Source organism: Danio rerio, chromosome 2 (genome assembly GCF_052040795.2).
Source record: "Danio rerio strain M-AB ecotype USA chromosome 2, GRCz13ab, whole genome shotgun sequence".
Lineage (NCBI taxonomy): Eukaryota > Metazoa > Chordata > Actinopteri > Cypriniformes > Danionidae > Danio > Danio rerio.
The window spans coordinates 7184405-7204425 of record NC_141022.1 but is presented as its reverse complement, the minus strand read 5'-3'; the positions used below and the strand labels follow the sequence as shown (position 1 = coordinate 7204425).

The following is a 20021-nucleotide window of genomic DNA, read 5'->3' as shown; positions in this document are numbered from 1 at the left end:
AGATTTGATAATTCTATTTCTTTATAACTGTTTGATAATTTATTTGCTGCTAATGTATACTATTTATTTTTTATTTTGTAAATAGTAATAATAAAACATATTACTGACTGTTTAACTTTATAATAAAACAGCTTCAGACTAATATATTTAGTATAAGGGGTGGGTTTAGAGAGAGAGGGGGGGTTTATCCCTTATTAAGGTGGGCATATTCCTTATTTTCACATCCTAAAGTTGACAGTGTGATAGAAACAGAAATAAATGTGTATCATATGTTACTCTACTGAACAGTAATGTCGTGGTCGCACTAGAGTTTGAGCATGTGAAATTATGTCGTACGGCGCTGCGAAAAGGGGCGGGATTAAACAAGAAGATTAGACATTCAAAAAAGCAAGCGATTGGTCCAAATTTGAAATTTCTGTCAGGAGAGGTCATGTTTTTAATTGGTCTCATGCAGTCACATGATGTGGTTACCCAGGCCAGGGTTCACCAAGCTTGAACTTTGCAATGCAATAAACTGCAAAACTTGTTGAACGAGCTTACGCTTACGATCTGTCGCATTCGCATGTGTATGAATAGAAGTCTATGAGGCGAAAAGTGCAGTGTGACCAAAGCTTAACGCTCAATGGAAAAGTTTTACTTTAGACCATTATAGGTTGTTGTTGTTTTTTACAACAATTAATCATTTGGTTTAAGTTACATTCAATGCTATGTTAATAATAACTGCAGTGATCTTTAAAGTAATAATAAAATAAATAACTAAATAGCTAAATTCACCAACAAATTGCCTTAATGCACCTAGGATCCACATATTACATTCATTACGAACGATGCTTACGGTTTCGTGCTTATTTTGTGCTTATATCAATTGAGGTATACACTACCTGACAAAACTGTTGTTGTCTATCCAAGTTTTAGGAACAACAAATAATAACTTGACTTTTAGTTGATCATTTGGTATCAGAAGTGGCCTTTATGAAAAGTGAAGGCCTATAGATTATGATTTATTTTACCAAAATAAAAAACAATTTCATTAGGACAGTAAGGTCTGACTTTGCTTAAACGAAAGTCTTGTCACTAAACAGAAATAATGTACAGTATAGAATATAAAGTCATGGTGCAGTGGAAAAAGAATTAATATATCACTCAAATAACTTATTAATAAAATCATCTGGAATGGCAAAGAAAACGTTTTTCCAGGACTCCCAGAGTTCATCAAGATTCTTTGGATTCATTTTCAATGCCTCCTCCTTCATACTCAATAATGTTCATGTCTGGTGACTGGGCTGGCCAATCCTGGAGCACCTTGACCTTTGCTTTCAGGAGCTTTGATGTGGAGGCTGAAGTATGAAAAGGAGCGCTATCCTGCTGAAGAATTTGCCCTCTCCTGTGGTTTGTAATTTTAATGTAATGGTCAGCACAAATGTCTTGATATCTCAGTCTGTTGATGTTGCCATCCACTCTACAGATCTCTAGCACACCCCCATACTGAGTGTGACCTTTATATTTTTCAAGATATTAGTATTCAGCTGAAAGTGCCTTTTTAAAGGCTTAACTGGGTTAATTGGGTTCACTAAGCAAGTTAGGGCAACTAGACAAATCTTTGTAAAACTATATAAATGCTGCTTAAGGGGGCTAATAATATTGACCTTAAAATGCTTTTATTCTAGCTAAAATAAAACAATTAAGACTTTCTCCAGAAGAAATAAATATTATCGAAAATATTGTGAAAAATAGTTTTCAACATAATTTGGGAAATATGTAAAAACGAAAAAAACAGGAGGCCTAATAATTTTGACTTCAAGTGTACATGATGACATGTAATAGTTGTGTTTCATTTCGTAGGGGAGTATTTTTACCACTGCATCATTGTAGCTAAAGGAAGGGGTAGGTGTAAGGGTAGGCGATGGGTAAGTAGAATAGGGTTTGGACCCTCGCATAGTGGATTTTATTCGCATCCGGTGTGGGCTTGGTGGAACGCAGACCTTACAGGGTCTTCAATTCTCCCTTCAGAAACCTCACACTGACTACATAGTGACAACCTACCATCCTGCTGTCACTTAAAAAGAAGTCATTTACGCAAAAACTTCACCTGAAAATACCTTTAAAATATATATATAACATACTGATGGGTATCCTAAAGCCGAAAAGAACAGGTTGAGAGACATTACAGTAAACGGCGGGTAGTTTCCCTGACAGGAAGTCATCTTGACAGGTATGGGAAATGACCTCCTAACACACTAAACATACAAATATGTGCTCGAGTATTGTTTTCGGGGTGGTTTACACTAGATTTAGTCCCTGCTGTGCTGATCAGCGAGTGTCAACTTGAGGGAAGAGCATGAAGATTTTTGTGTTTCTGTTTCCTCAGTTCAACTTCTCTGCCCCCAAGGAGGAAGCATATTTCAAAATGCGCAGCGAGGACGAGCAGCTCGCCTGCAGAATGAAAGAGACACACTTGAGGTACACTTTTATTTCATTTTTACTCATATTAAAGTGTTGAAGGAGAGAGGTACCACCCGCTGGGGGTTTTCTTCAAGCAAATGCATTGAGATAGCATTTGGGTTATGTTTCTCTTTGTTATGTGTAACTTCCTTTATTTCTGGAGCTCATTTTGCTGTGACCAAAACAAGAAGCCTTTGTTTAATAAAATGTTGCCCTTTTAAGATGTTGAAAGCTAAACTTTTATTTTGCTTTAATAAAACAGGCAAAAAAAAGAAATTGAAAATGTTCTGTAGATCAGTGTGAAAATGCACCTGCTGTTGTGTCTACTTCACATTATGCTTGTGTATCTTGTATTATCAACATATCCTCAGTTAAGATTCACTATGGGAATATCTCAGTGCTGAACGACAGTTCTGTCCTAAACCTTACAGTGTAAAAAAGGCCTATTAATTAACCGTATTCCCTATTTGGCGGTTCAAAAGTGTTTTCTGTTTATTTATAGTTGTGAATTGCACTATGGTTGCTTGATTTCTGCTCTCTTGACTTTAGATGGTGAAAATTCAACTCTAAAGTTGAACAAAGTGACTTTTATTGACATTTTAGTAGTTTGAATTAATATAATGTAATAGAAATTTGATCATTCTGTCACATTACATTATTTCAAACTACTAAAATGTCAAGAAAAGTCACTTTGTTCAACTGTAGAGTTGAACTTTTAACATAGAGAGAAATATAGAAAAATAAGTCTGTAAAAGGACAGAATTTACAGGCAGTTTATTACAAGGTTTTTGTAGCATAATAAACAACACCAACCCAGACAATTTATCACTTTAAACTATTAAAAATGTTAATAAGAGTTCAATATTTTCAAGGTTGAAAGTTTTTGGAAGAAAGACCAAGGTCCCTTAATGCAATTCAAAAGACGTGAATTACAAAATACGCAAAACCTCTAATTCACAGGTATGTTTAATAGTGTACTTTCTCAGATAGACTGAGAAACAGCAGTAAATCTATCAGAACTCAAAATGCATGCAGCACAGTGTGAGTAAAGTTTAACATTTCTCTCATAGGCATGGCAAAGAAGCATTTCAGCAAATAAATTGTTTATTTTGTACAACGTATCATTGACTTTTGTACTCTAAAAGCCATTAGCCAGCACTGTGGTAAAACTTCCCCTTACAGCAGCCATATGAAAGCACAAATGTTCTGTTTAGCAACTGCATGGTGGAAGTAAACATGCAATGTACAGTAATATCGCATGTGTGTACATTTGTGCACAATGCAATCTGATTCTTTGACCTCTATTCTTAATGATAGATAGATAGATAGATAGATAGATAGATAGATAGATAGATAGATAGATAGATAGATAGATAGATAGATAGATAGATAGATAGATAGATAGATAGATAGATAGATAGATAGATAGATAGATAGATAGATAGATAGATAGATAGATCTATCAGATTCACTTCAGAGTGGCATTTCTTATTGATTTAAGCAAATTGCAAAGGCTTTGGTGCATGTGTGCCAACAGTAGGTACAATTGTCTGCCGTTTGGACAAAAACTAATTGCATATGGCTTGTTGATCACAACCGAATCAATTCTCATTTAAACTGTTAAACTCTTCACAACTTCTAACTATTTTTTTTATCGAGTAAGCCATCCCAACATTATCAAACATTTGTATGTGCACGTTTACACCATAAATATCTGAATATGACTTTGTTTTTAATGTCTGCTAAATTGGTAAATGACCTCTAGTTGCAATACAATTTGCATTATCTATTTAATAATCAACTTTGGTAGTATATATATATATATATATGGCATTTCTTATTGATTTAATATATATATATATATATATATATATATATATATATATATATATATATATATATATATATATATATATATATATATATATATAACTGTAACATTTCTCTTATAGGCATGGTATATAGGCAATGTACCATTGTGTCTTTTGTACTCTAAAAGCCTCTTGCTAGCACTGTGGTAAAAGTTCCCCTTATAGCAGCCATATGGAAGCACACATATTCAGTTTAGCAGCTTCATGGTGGAAGTAGACATGCTGCATGTGTGTACATTTGTGTACAATGCAATCTGATTCGTTGACCTCATTTCTTAATGATAGATAGATAGATAGATAGATAGATAGATAGATAGATAGATAGATAGATAGATAGATAGATAGATAGATAGATAGATAGATAGATAGATAGATAGATAGATAGATAGATAGATAGATAGATAGATAGATAGATAGATAATTTATTTGACTATTTATCCCTCTATATTTATGATTAAAATTGCATAATGAGATCTTATTCTTTCTTTCAACACCTTTTAACCTTGAAAAGCTGTCCAACTGTCCAACCCCAACATCTCCAATACTCTCCAATATCTTTAATCAAAGAAAAGGAATCAAACTACTTCCGTCATGTTTTTTACTTGGCGTGTGCTGTGAAACTCCATTGAACAACACTCTTCCAGCAGTCCCTATGCCATACTCGTGTTCAATAGCCCAATTTGTCACAGGGGCATGAATGCAGTTAAAAGTCGAAAAATTAAAGATGAAACACCCAAAATTACATGAAACTCTGCAGGAAACGTGGATAGCCTGGTGACACAACATTCAAAAAGCACTGCACGTAAACACCTATATTATTGTCTTATTCTGATTAAGGCAAATAACTAGATTACTTGATGTCAATGTAAACGTAGTCAGCAGAGTCTTCAAAGTAAGTGAAAGATCCAGAAGGGCATCCTGCTGAAGGTCACTTTTTTGGCAGATGCTCCTCGGTTTTACTTTCATTTACTGTCACTAATTTTAATAAGCACCCGGTCCATTTTATTTGTATATGTTTTACTCGAATCCATTAACTCTACAGGTGCCTGATAGTTAGCTGTAGAACGTTATTCAGATTCACTGTAGTAAATGCATAAAAATCGTAATTTATTCGAGTGCACCCTCAAAAAATTTTAATTAGCAGATCTTATACAATTGATTTTTACAGGATTGATTGATTGATTGATTGATTGATTGATTGATTGATTGATTGATTGATTGATTGATTGATTGATTGATTGACATTTTTGCAGAAGTAAAGACAAAAAAGGTCGACTCAGTCTTCTTCTGGCCAGGTCTGGATCCCACGAAAATGTCAGTCCCGATAAGAAGCCCCAAGCAAAAAGTAACCAGTAAGTCAGGTATTTTTTACTCAATCAACTCCAAAATCAAAATGTCACCATACAATGTTTCATATTGGATAATCAGACGCATGAATCTGTCTCTATACTCACAAAGCGCTTCTCTAACAACAATAATAACCACTGATTAATGTGATTTTGACAGTATACCACCGGACGTGGCTATGAAATGGAGTGACTCATTTGAGGACTTGCTGAGTCACTCAGGTACGAACTCTTCATTTTATCATTGCACTGCAGTTAATGCGTCTGAATGTTTTAAAGTTCCCCGTCATAACCACATCATGAAAACAAATGTATTTGACAACAAGTCTTCTGAACGTTATGGTTTTTTCGGGATTGATTAAACAAACACGTTATTAATTTGAGCTGTCTGGAATGTCTATTATCGGTCCTTCAGTGGAACCTTGTAATGAGCTGGCGATTTATTAACAGTAGTTTTGACTGTCAACACTGTAAATACAGTTTTTCTCAGTCGCTTTGGTGCAGTTCTCCCAACACTATTTACATTTGCACAACAGTTAATGCATTTGTCAAAATAATTAGTCATTTGTTCACATCCTAGAAGCAGTTTCTCATTCTTTTCAACAAATTGTGAATGCTTTTGGACAAGCATCAATTGCTTTCATACAACTCTCTGCTATTTATAACATTATCATTTGCTTATGTCATGTCAGTCAAAATTAACTAAACTTAAATGCTGAATAGTCATTCCATATAAAACTAACAGTCCTCATGTCATTACTTGAGTCAATACATACAAAAATGGTGAACGTGTTGTCAAAATCTGTCAAACAAATTTTATAAAACAAATTTAAATCTTTATTTTCCTGAAAATATCTTTAAAATTGAACAATTTGATGAATGATTTACAGACCTGTGTATGTTGTAGGTTTAGTTCCAATATGTACTGCAATATTGTTTACAGTTGTGCACAGCTCTACCTAAAGGGAGATTATGTTTGTTGTAAATAGGGGTGTATTTATTCTTTTGCACAATGCTGTGAGTAAATTAGGATTGCAAAGAGCAAATGCAGCAAAAATGTGAAACATACATATTCAGTGTCTTGTACTCAGATAACACACTCAATGCAGTGATGTCCAACTTTACTGTAGTTTTCAAATGGCTGTGCAAATAGTCTATAGTGCTGTCTTTAGCATTTTCAGGAAATGTCACCAAAATCTGACTTTTTTTGCACTGAAAAATGTACAGAGTAAACTGTCATAATGAAAACATAACTAAGCCATTTGACTATCTTGTTCATAAACGATGGTGTCAGGACTTTTCATTTTGACGATACTGACAGTTTGATTGACATGAATACTTGCTTTTGAGGAATGAACTATCCATTTTGAGCATGTGACGCGCTTTTGCAGACTATCAGCTAGGTTTTGCAGTTTGCACTAATAGTTTTGAGAAATGCATTAACTGTTGTGCAAATGTAAATAGTGTAGTGAGAAATGCACCAAAGCAACTGAGAAAAACTGTAAATGCTGGGTTCCACATAATTGATTTGTGTTGAGACAACATAATGGACTTAAGAGTTGTTTCAGCTCATTTTAAATAAGTAGCTTGAATTATACATAGGCTCATTCTGAAAACGTAGCCCGATATACCTTTCTGGAGATCGCAAATTATGTAGCCAGAAGCACGTACTGTATGGCTGCTCTTCGTCTTTAAAGCGAACGCTACAGGGTGGTATGAAACCGGTCCTTTATGCGATTACCAACTGATCGCTTACCTCTGTATGGACGACTTTCCCAGTGTTACCAGTTTGTCCAGTAGCTCGCCATGTATGTCAGAGGACTTTGAGATTTCGGGTTCGAGGGTTCAAGTCAGGTGAAGAACGGTTCCAGAAAAAAACAGAAGCCAAAAAATAAAATAAACAAGTAAATAACAGGGTGAAAATGTTGTAAAACCTGAAAACGTGATAAAAATCAGACGAGGGCTTTTTTTCTGTATTGCTTTTTAATACTGTCGGTTGGGTTTAGGGAAGTGGGTGGATGGGTTAATTGGTGCCTTTGAAAACACTATTCGCTTGTTTAGTGTGACGTCACGCGAAGCGGCTTCCAGGTCCAAGCGCTCTATTCAACTGAATGGGGAGACTCATGAAATGGTAGTAAAAAACGTTTACAAAGCGATTTAATAATTTCGAAAATACTTCGAAACTCCAATGGCTAGAAAGTGATTACTTTTTTTATAAATTGAAAAAATTTTGGTATTTGTTATGCAGCAAACAAAGATATTGTTGTGTACACTATGACTTTATGCAAAATTAACTTTAATGTGTGATATGAATAAAAAGCGATCATAAACGAATAATTTCTCAACTCAAATGAATGGCGGTTTGGACCCGGAAACAGTATTACATACGTCACAAACACATCACCACTTAACAAGCAGATTGGTTGGGTTTAAGCAAGGAGGATGGTGGGTCAGTCGAATAGTCAGTCAGGTGACAGCGGCCTCTGGTGGATTTATGCAAAAACAGTCGACACGAATAGCATTTGCGAGATAAATTTGAGATCTGAAAAAGCATACACAGGGGCCTCTTATGAGTTTGCGAAAACAAAAAATCTAAAAAAAAAAAAAAAAACTTTCCTCCTAAAACATATTTGGGACTCTCTAGAACTGTATATAGTGGTACATTTTCAGAATGAGCCTGGGTTGCTTGAATTCCTAATTTTTTGAGTGAGTAAGTATGATTATTTCACATCCTCAACATTATTCTCGATCAATCGTTTCTACGGCAACACGATTTGTATTGCATTTTGAGCTGCTTCTGTCAATACACACTGCAAAAAAATGCACAATTCCTTCATGTTGGCCAAACACAAACTGAGTTAACTTAATCGTTTTTACAAATTTAAGTACATTCAATATAAAACAATTATGTCGTCCCCAAAATAACGAATAACGAATAACGAAAGAATTGTGTTGTTTGAACTCATTTTAACCCTTATGTACTGTTGGGGATGTTTACATCCACATATGGGGTGATTTTGTGTCCTAATATGACCAAAACTTTTTCTGTGTTTCAGCTATCAGAATCATTTTTGGTGACACGTCTTATTTTGACACATATTTTGAGAAAATGCCTTGAATTGTTTAAAGAACTCAACAATACACTCCGGGAAAATTTACTACACTTTTGTTATGTCCAGGATGAAAACATCCACTGAATGAAACTGCTGTACTAATGCATCAGATACATTTTTTTATTTGATTTTTTTTTGCATAAATCTGTTAATCAACCTCATTCCTAATTAAAACTACTAAATGTTTTTAAAAATGACCGGATTTAACTCTTTAAATGCCAAATTCATAAATGATGTCACTGACTTGGTGAAAAACACACAATGACGTTTTTTCAACATAAAAGTAATTGTGAACTTGATTTTTTTAACCTTTTATCAAAGTCCTGGAAATATATATATATATATATATATATATATATATATATATATATATATATATATATATATATATATATATATATTTTTTTTTTTTTTTTTTTTTTTTTTTTTATTATTAATTTGAACTTTTCCCCCCTGTTAGTGACTGTTTTTGCCCCACTGACTTCCATTAAAACCACATTTTTTTTATTGCAAAACCATGACAGCATATAATCATGCATTTTTGATTGTTGGTGGTTTTCCTTTTGGAAAGAGGTCAAATTTGTAATTTTTTATTGTTGATCATCAGTTGGCACTTTAAACCCTTTAGATAGTCCTATGCAAAAAAGCTTAGTTTCTGTATTTTATATGGAGTATAACAGTAAATTAAAGTGTGTATGTGTGTCTGTGAGTGTAAGAGTTACCTTAACGCACTTACCTTGATGTGTCTGAGAAAATCATGAGGCATTTTTCAGCAATTTAATCCAGTGAATGTTTTCATCCGAATGTAACAAAAGGGTAGTAAAATTTAACAGCGGAAAAGGTTCAAAAGTAATTTGAACAAGCAGGAAAAGTCATTTTCTGAGTGCAAATGATAATACTTCACAACATTTCTAGTAATCTGAACTCATTTTAAATGCAAAATTGTACCTAAAATGACAGAAAGAGAAATTTTGCAAGTGAAGAAGTGTCTGCATTTTATATTATAGTGTGCAAGTGAAAGTCATGACATTTTAAAGAATGTGGTGGACATTCTTTTCCATAAAAAGTGCAAAAGATAGTACTTCACAACATTTTTAATAAATCTAAGCCAATTTTAAAGACAAATTTGTATCTAAAATGACAGAAAGAGCTGCATTTTGCAAGTGAAGAAGTATTACTTTTTTTCAAGGTTGTCTGCTTTTTATATAATATTGTAGAAGTATAACAATTGTAGATTGAATTTTAATAAGAAAGCTTCCATTTGTTTTGGAGATTTCTATAGTTAAAATCTACATTAATCATGGAATGGAATAAATTGGTTAGTCCATTTGATTCAATTAGTCCATTCAATATATTGCAAGCAAAAACATGTGTAACTTTGGTCTGTTATAAAGAGATTATGACAAAGACCAAAAGAAAATTTCCACCAGAAACTAGTACACTGTAAAAAAAAAAAAAAAAAAATCCGTAAATTAACAGTTTTCTGTATTTTGTGATTCATGTTTTTATTTTTCCCTTTATTTATGATTTCAATATGGGATCTTGATCTTTCTTCCAACAACTTTTGACCTTAAAAAAGTGAAGTTTGTTAACATTTTTAATAGTTTAAAGTGATATATTGTCTGAGTTTGTGTTGTATATTATGGTACAAAATCCTTTTCTCTGTAAATTATTTCTCTCTATATTATTTCTTATGTTATTATAAACTGCTAAAATGTCAATAAAAGTCACTTGTTCAACTCTAGAGTTGAATTTTCATCATCAAAAGTTGACAGAGCAGGGATCAAGCTCCCATAATACAATTCAAAATTGTAAATAAACACAAAATACGGAATACGGAAACTGTTATTTTTTTCACAGTGTAGGGCTAATTTTAAAACCCTTTACCCACATGGCTGCTATAGACTCCAATGCAAATAAAATAAGAAAAGCATCCCAATAATCTCTCAGTTTACTTCAATATGTGTAAATAATGGATTTATCAATTGATGTTAAGTTGCCTCTCATTTCAGATGGTGTGGAAGTCTTTACACGGTTTTTGCGTACAGAGTTTAGTGAGGAAAACATTGAGTTCTGGTTAGCCTGCGAAGACTTCAAAACCACTGAGTCTTCAACCAAACTGCAGACTAAAGCCAAACAGATACACGCTATTTTCATCGATAAGGAAGCTCCCAAAGAGGTACGTACAACACATTTGCAGTTTTGAACTTTAAAGTCAGGCATGATGCTGTATTTAATAAATAAAGATTGGCAGATGGATGGATGGATGAATGGATGAATGGATAGGAAAATGGATAGACATACAGACATATAGATGGATGGATGAATGTTGTATGTATGTATGTATGTATGTATGGATGGATGGATGGATGGATGGATTTATGGATGTATGGATGTATGGATGTATGGATGTATGTATGTATGTATGGATGGATGGATGGATGGATGGATGGATGGATGGATGTATGGATGGATAGATTTATGGATGTATGTATGTATGTATGTATGTATGGTTGGATGGATGGATGGATGGATGGATGGATAGAGAGATAGACGGACGGACAGACAGACAGACAAATAGATTGGAGTGTGGATGGATGGATGGATGGATGGATGGATGGATGGATGGATGGATGGATGGATGGATAGAGAGATAGACGGACGGACAGACAGACAGACAGATAGATTGGAGTGTGGATGGATGGATGGATGGATGGATGGATGGATGGATGGATGGATGGATGGATGGATGGATGGATGGATGGATGGATGGATGGATGGACAGGGACAGAGGGACAGAGGGGGGATGCATGGATGGATGGATGGATCTTAATGCTTTAGGTGTACACGTGTAATTTATTTATTTTTTTAGAATAATCTTAGACAGACAGATAGACAGACAGATAGATAGACAGACAGACAGACAGACAGACAGACAGACAGACAGACAGACAAACAGACAGACAGACAGACAGACAGACAGACAGACAGACAGACAGACAGACAGACAGACAGACAGACAGACAGACAGACAGACAGATAGATAGATAGATAGATAGATAGATAGATAGATAGATAGATAGATAGATAGATAGATTAACCTGCATTTGCATATTAACACATATTTGCATAATAATGTCCAACCGTGAGCTATTTTCAGAGTACTTACAGACATTTGTGTATTGAAAATTGAAAAGACAAATCTGTACATTTTATGTAAAAAAAAAAAATATTCACACAGACCGTGATCCTTTACTTGCTTGTGCCAATAGACTGACTCATTCACGTGATGTCATTGTTTCGACAAAATCGCATTAGGTAATTTAACTCTCACTTTCAAAAACTTGCTCTTTGAAAGTTTCAGTTTTCAGCCCTCTAAAATGCTTTTGTCAAGTAACCAAACACATAACCAACAGATTCATTCTTTATTTTATTTTTTTTTATTTCACTTATATGTATTTTTGGACAAGAAATACAACCAATACCCAGCAAACACTTTTAAGTTCTAAAAAAACACCCCTTAATGTTTCCAGTAATTTATAAAAGGTTATTTTTGAATGTTCTTGGAATGTTTAGGAACGTTAAAGCCACGTTTTCAGACAGTGTATTAACATAAATATTTTGGTTATAATAATGCTATTCAAAAAATGTGTTATGTTTCAGTCTCACATTGTATTGAAGGCATAGAAAGTTTAGTAAGTTTACTGGCCATCAAGTGATTCCAAACCTTTTTGAGTTTCTTCCTTCTGTAGATATTTTGAAGAAAGCTGAAAACCTTTGACCATTGATTTCCAAAGTATGTGTTGTTTCCTTCCATGTACAAAACATTTCTTCAAAATATCTTCTTTTTGTGTTCAAAATAAGAAAGAAAAATGCCAGCAAGTTTGGAAGGAGTGTAGGGAGAATAAATGATGACACAATTATCATTTTTGGGTAAACAATCCCTTTAAATGTCTCTTAAAACCATATTATATCAATGTTTTACCAATGGTTTTCTAATAATGTCCTAAAAACATAATTTAATACCATTAGCTACGTGCTAGCATGTACACAACTGTTAATTAACATTCCAGAATGTTCTGACAATGTTCCCTTTTAGCTACATAAACAGACGCCACTTAAGAAAACACCCTTTTGTTAGTTGCAAACAATGCTACATTGCTAGCTACGTGTAGCGCTTTTGGGTAACCTCAGTGGGAGGGTGAGGGGGCCACATTAGACACAAACTAAGCTCTTTTAGCTCTTGTCTGTGGTGGTGAAGCGCGGTGTGTTTGCACAGAGGCCATTGTGAGCCCCGGCCTCATGACTGGGGGCAGATCTATGAGCGTGTGGTTTTCCTGCGTTTGGCTGCAAACTCCCCCTCCGCCGCCCACGCAGCTGAGAAAATAGACACTGAAAAAAAAGCAGAAGTGAAAATCAAGCAACAGGACCACTTGCTCTGCTTTGAACAAACTGAGAGCCAATAATGGAAAGTAGCCTTGCTGAAAGCTCACTCGGTTCTTGTAAAGAGTAACCATTATGTATTATAATTTGTTACATTCGTAAATGTAGCACACTATATTGGGAACTGAGAGAATTTACTATTGTCAGAGTAAACAGTATCTCTGCAGAGGTGAAAAGGAGAGAAAAGCCTGAGACTACTAATGAAAAACTGCTTACATTTTGAATTTTTCACATTTGTTGTTGTTGTTGAATGAAGTCCCTGCTGAAAAATCCAGCTTAAACCAGCTTAGGCTGGTTGGTTGGTTTTAGCTGGTTGACCAGGCTGGTTTTAGAGGGGTTTTGGCCATTTCCAGCCTGGTTTCCAGCCATTTCCAGCCTGGTCTTAGCTGGTCAGGTTGGAAAATGACCAGCTAAATCCACCTAAAACCAGCTTGACCAGCCTGGTTTAAGCTGGACATAGCTAGTTTTGGCTGGGCTCCCAGTCTGGCTAGGCTGGTCAAGCTGGTTTTAGCTGGTCATCTCCCAGCCTGACCAGCTAAGACCAGGCTGGAAATGGCTGGAAAACAGTCTGGAAATGGCCAAAACCCCTCTAAAACCAGCCTGGCTGACCAGCTAAAACCAGCCAACCAGCCTAGGCTGGTTTAAGCAGTTTTTTTCAGTAGGGGTATAAATGAAAAGTGTAACTTAAGAAGGTATTTCAGACTGTCTTTGGTTTGTCCAGTTCTATTGTATATTTACAAATTCATACTGTATATATGTCCTAACAACATGCAACACAGTGCTGCGACATACAATAAAAGGTATCTTTTTAATGTGATGTGATGTTGTGGCAAAACAATAGTAAAAACTACAGGGTGGGCCATTTATATGGATGCACCTTAATAAAATGGGAATGGTTGGTGATATTAACGAGCTGTTTGTGGCACATTAGTATTTGTGAAGGAGCAAACTTTTCAAGATGGGTAGTGACCCTGGTGGCCAATTTGAAGTCGGCCATCTTGGATCCAACTTTTGTTTTTGTTTTTATAGGAAGAGGGTCAATTGACACATCATACTTATTGGGAATTTCACAAGAAAAACAATGGTGTGCTTGGTTTTAATGTAACTTTATTCTTTTATGAGTTATTTACAAGTATCTGACCACTTAGAAAATGTGTTTAATGTGCTGCCCATTGTGTTGGTTTGTCAATGCAACCCTCTTCTCCCACACTTCACACACTGATAGCAACACCGCAGGAGAAATGCCAGCACAGGCTTCCAGTATGAGTAGTTTCAGGTGCTGCACATCTTGTATCTTGTATCTTGTACCTTACTTAATATGTAAGGTAACATGCTGTGAAACAGAGACCTTCTTACGGTGAAGCGATCGTGCTACCTACAAAAAAGAGTTTCTCAAAGATTTAATTCAGAACTATTTAGTATGTGTTTTTGGCTTTGTTTATGTGACTTTTTTACACTAAAACATGCTAACCATGCATAATCTTTGTTTACTTTTTGTTAATACAAGCACATCCATCTTTCTTGAACATCATTGTAGCACAGTTTAAGATTACATGACAGTCTAGGGTACGTTATAGTGCAATTAAAAAATAAGCACAAACGTCACAGCATATCCAAACATCCCAATAAAACTTTCTCAAGATGCTTAGAATTTATGAGATTTTTTTTATAAAGCAGAAGAAAGCACAGATCAGTCGTATGGCGAAATCCTTGTCCCACAAAAAATGAACTTGCGACACTTTTTTTCTTGCGTAACACAGTGATGACAAACATTTTGCTCTTTTTTTTCCTGCAGATCAACATCGACCATTCAACCAAAGCTGCCATTGAGAAGAACATTCTTCAGCCGACCAACTCCTGCTTCGACGCAGCGCAGCATAAAATCTATGGCTTGATGAAAAGAGACTGCTATCCCCGATTCCTCGCCTCCGACATCTACCTGACCCTAACAAAGAGATCAGGTCCACCTACTATGACCAGGAGAAGATCCCGATCCTTCGTTTTCAATGAACGTCCTGAAGGCACAGCGGCCTGGTTGTAGATCTGTACTGTAATGCTAGTTTTTGTGTTTGTACAGTTGAAGTCAGACTCATTAGCCCTCCTGAATGTTTTTATATATATATATAAAATATATATAAAATCAATTAAAATCAATTCAAATAAATACTGAAAATCTGACATTTCCTGGAACAGGATTCGTCAAGATCTGGCTCAAATTAAGCACTGCTTGCATGTTTCTAGCATGATTACCATGTCTCTTTCATATTGCTATCATGATTAGCAGGCATGTTACTACCATGATTAGCATGTCAGTAGCATTTTAGCATGTTGTTAGCAAGATTAGCATGTTACTACACTGTAAAACCCAAAAAGTTAAGTTAACTCAAACCATTTGAGGAAACTGATTGTAACAAACTATTTAAGTTTACAAACAAATTCTAATGAGTACTGTCAACTTAATCCATTTGAGTAAATGAAGCAATTTGAGCACAGTAAAACCCAATAAATGAAGAGAACTCAAACCATTTGAGGAAACCGGATGCAACAAACCATTTGAGGCCTAATTGTCTGCACAATTAGCATGTTGTTAGCATGATTTTGGCACAATTAGCATGTTTCCAGCATGATGAAAATGTTTTGGGCTGATTCTAGCATGATTCGTATTTCATTAGCAATTTGCTAACATGATTGACATTTTGTTAAAATTATAAGCCCTCCTTAATTATATTCTTTCCCCAGTCGGAAAGATTTTTTCAACACATTTCTAAATGTAATGCTGTATTCACACCAGACGCGATATGCGTGGATAAATCTTACTATTCATGCGTAAATAGACGCGTTAAAATTTTGAGTTTACTTGCTTCATTTGCACGTCAAAATCTGATTTATTTTGACCTCAAAATGAGTTTTTACAAAATTAAGAACTGCTTTTTATTCTAGTCAAAATAAAACAAAATAAAAGACTTTCTCCAGAAGAAAAACTATTTAAGGAAATACTGTGAAAAATGTATTTCTCTGTTAAACATCATTTAGGAACTATTGGAAAAAGGAATAATAAATCACAGGAGGGCTAACAACTTTGACTTCAACTGTATATTGTCAGTAGCACTTGATCCCGTGACACCTCTTAGCTATTTATTAACATTAGTTCCCGTGTTGCTGGTTGTGTATTTAAATACTAATCATCCTGTCGTCGTTGTCAAATGCTCGATTTGTGCTTGAAGGTTTCCATGCCGAGATTAATTTAATCTACTTGTTTAGAATGGCTAAACATTGTAAATAACTGTTTTTGTGACAAAAGCTCTGTGTAATAAACTGTACATAAATGTCTTTTAATTACATTTCATCATTTTGCAAACCTTTGTGTATATATATATATATATATATATATATATATATATATATATACTGGAAGTGACTTATGAAGACTCTAGATGTCATTTAAATGTGAAACTGTTAGAAAACAAAAGCATGTACATTGACAATTCAATCTAATAGGGCATATGCAGAAGTATGTGGAAGGACTTTCAATTGTTTAGTAATCTAGTTCAAGCACTTTTGTTGAACTGTATGTTGTTACCAACCGTTCTGAAAAACGTAGATTTCTGGAGATTGTGATTTATGTAGCCAGAGCTATGTATGGCTGCATTTCGTCTTTAAAATGAACACCACTGGGCGATATGATTCCGTTCCTTCTTGCGCTCACCAGCTGACCACTTACTCCAGTATGGAAGAACTGGGATTTGAGTCCAGAGAAAAACGGTTCTAGAAAGCGGGTAAAACAAAAACAGAAGCCAAAAATTAAATAAACAAGTAAATAACAGGGTGAGAATGTGGTAAAATTTGAAGACGTGGTAAAAATCAGACGATGGCTTTTCTTTTTCTGAATTGCCTTTAAAATTGTCAGTTGAGTTTAGAGAAGTGGGTGGGCGCTAGTCAATTTGTGCTTTTGAAAACACTATTGGTTGGGAAAGGTAGAGGGTGGGTCAGTCAATCAGACAGTCAGTTATTCAGTCAAACAGTCTGTCGACAGTGGCCTCTAGTGGATTTACACGCGAACAGCAGGCGTAAATTGCAGAAATTTGAGCTCTCAAAAAGCATACACAGCAGCCTCTGGTGGATTTGTGAAAACAAAAACTGCAAAAAAAATAGCTCCTGGGACATATTTGCCAGTCGATGATTACATTTCTTTATCTTCAAAATATTTTCTTCAGTCTTCAACAGAAAAACTCATGAAGTTTTGGAACCACTTGAATATGTGTAAACAATGAATATTTTTTCATTTTGGGTGAACTCTGCCTTTAAGATTTTAATGTCAGAAGCATGAGTCTAGCATGATTAGCATGTTACTAGCATACTGTTAGCAAAATTAGCATGTTAGTAACATGATGTTAACATGATTCTGGCACAATTAGCATGTTCTTAGCACAATTAGTATGTTGAGAGCATGACTGTAGCATGATTATCCTGTTAGCATGTTGCTAGCACTGCTGTTTCTAAGCATAGGTGAACTAGGTGGTCACTTCACTTACAGATCGCTGCCAGCAGAAAAGTACAACTTTGTTGATATATTTTATGCTGTAGAATGGAACCCAATTAAATTTATAAAGTCATGGAAAGTATGTGCTAAAATGCTAACTCTTTCTCAAGTTTCCTTAATTAACTTCTCATTGTTTCTGAGGACTACTTTGACCACTGAATAATATCTGATTGGAGCTTGCAGTGGTATTGTGTGCAGTCGGATTTCAGACTGTAGGAGGTCCACAGGTGTCCTGCTTTAGGCTGAGTCTCGCTGCGCTGTGCAAACATCGCTAACAGGTACTCAGTGTTTGCAATTTGTCGAGATTTCATCTCATTTCTCGTGATTTATTCTTTTTTTTTACCCCCCCACAAATTATTGTGAGCAAGATGGCCACATCTACCTCCTGAGGTGAATCATTAGAGCTCATGTCAGGCTTCCAGCTGTCTTCAGCAAGACCCACGTCTGATCCACTGTCATCCTATCAAACCAGACTGCTAGCGTCTCATAGCAGGCATCAATTATGCATGCGCAGACAGGCTACTGGAATGCATAATGTCTAACTTTGGGTGCCACCAAGCAGAACGCAGTCAGGGATGGAATTAAAAATATTGATATACATGTAAACATTTTACTCAGCTTTCTGTTTTGCAGCATGAACCTGCAGAATTATTTCCCAAACCATTCACTGTGAATAAGTGCATCAAGGTCTTAAGCAAAATGAGAATGCAACTTACCTGATTTTGCATTAAAAGTTCAATGTTTTAAAAGGGTGGCAATACATTTGAATGAGTTACAATCTCATGAAAATATATAATGACAAATAATTTGATTTTATTTTCTAAACACGTGAATGAGAACATACAAATCTTTATGAATGTATACAAAAAATGTCCATTCAATTGTATAAAAAGATTTTGATGAAAAGACACAGTATGTAATTTTCCAACCTAAGCTCATTGTAAATATGTGCTCAGGACTACATTTTTGAGAACCAACAAATATATACCCTGGATTTCATTTTTTGTTTTTGAAAATCAACTAAAGGGCGCTGTTAACATTTTTGACCCTCTAGGTCATGTTTTCTCATCTGTACATTTCATTGAATGTTAACATCTTTCTTATGATTATTTAAAAAATGCAATGAAAAAAAATAAATAAATATATATATATATATATATATATATATATATATATATATATATATATATATATATATATATATATAGCTAGCCACCTTTAAATTATATATTTATTTTATATTTCCTAAATAATGTTTAACAGAGCAAGGAAATGTTCACAATATGTCTGATAATATTTTCTTCTTCTGGAAAAAGTCCTATTTGTTTAATTCAGCTAGAATAAAAGCAGTTTTTAATTAAAAAAAAAAAACATTTTAAGGTCAAAATTATACCATAATTTAATAATATTTCGATAGTAGACAGAACAATCCATCGTTATACAATAACTTGCCTTATTAACCTAACCTGCCTAGTTAACTAACCCAGTTAAGCTTTTAAATGTCGCTTTAAACTGTATAGAAGTGTCTTGAAAAATATCTAGTCAAATATTATTTACTGTCATCATGCCAAAGATAAAATAAATCAGTTATTAGAAATGAGTTATTAAAACTGTTATGTTTAGAAATGTGTTGAATAAATCTTCTCTCCTTTAAACAGAAATTGGGGAAAAAATAAACAGGGGCGCTAATAATTCTGACTTCAACTTTATATCTAAGCAAGTCATGAAAGTCCACACCTAAACGCAACCTTGATGTCACAATCTGACAAATTTGTCACAAGTCTGTGTCGAACACCTCACATACAGTTTCTACTCGTGCACTTTAATTATCTGGAGATGCATATTTCCTAGAAACCCCCATTAGAAGTTCAAGGATGCAGTCTATAAATCTTGAAGAAGCCTTAAGTGTTATCAATCCACAGTTAATCAGACTAACGCCATCAAACCATAATGATCGTAATTAGCCCTAAAATCGAGCATCTTGGTAGAACGATTATTTTAATAGCTATTAAAGTGAAATCTGAGGTTTCATGAATCATAAATGGATGTTGACTAATGAACTGTTTCACGAGCTGTGTGAGATCGGGCACAAATGTGGCGACAGTACAAACACAGAAAACTGATTGTACTGTAGCTCTGAAAACCTTTTTATTTCTGTTTTACCATATTAAAAACCTGCAGTCAAGAATGCACAAACTCTTGTTGTGGGAAAGCGTAATACAGACAAATGGGGTGATGAGATGTGTTGTTGTGTTTAACACCCACA

At 34.7% G+C, this 20021-nt stretch overlaps 2 protein-coding genes across 3 annotated transcripts in view; both read left to right on the top strand.

The window, feature by feature from the left end:
* LOC147846195 (uncharacterized) overlaps positions 1-20021 on the top strand; it is a 1020765-nt gene that overhangs the window by 740642 nt on the left and 260102 nt on the right. The gene's annotated exons all lie outside the window — the stretch shown is intronic.
* Positions 1878-16556, top strand: rgs18 (regulator of G protein signaling 18). 2 transcript variants are annotated; one of them, NM_001077307.1, is given in 7 exon segments: positions 1878-2212; positions 2369-2460; positions 5567-5665; positions 5820-5881; positions 10785-10951; positions 15011-15380; positions 15989-16556. In NM_001077307.1, coding segments are annotated over 5 exon segments (627 nt in total). In that variant the 5' UTR covers positions 1878-2212; positions 2369-2407; the 3' UTR covers positions 15257-15380; positions 15989-16556.

Excerpts from the sequence above, each read along its gene's own strand:
- rgs18 (XM_087240099.1), top strand. The coding sequence starts at position 2,339 with ATGAAGATTTTTGTGTTTCTGTTTCCTCAGTTCAACTTCTCTGCCCCC. Across the intron at positions 5,666-5,819 it reads CCCCAAGCAAAAAGTAACCA|TATACCACCGGACGTGGCTA; the intron begins GTAAGTCAGGTA and ends TGATTTTGACAG. Across the intron at positions 10,952-15,010 it reads ATAAGGAAGCTCCCAAAGAG|ATCAACATCGACCATTCAAC; the intron begins GTACGTACAACA and ends TTTTTCCTGCAG.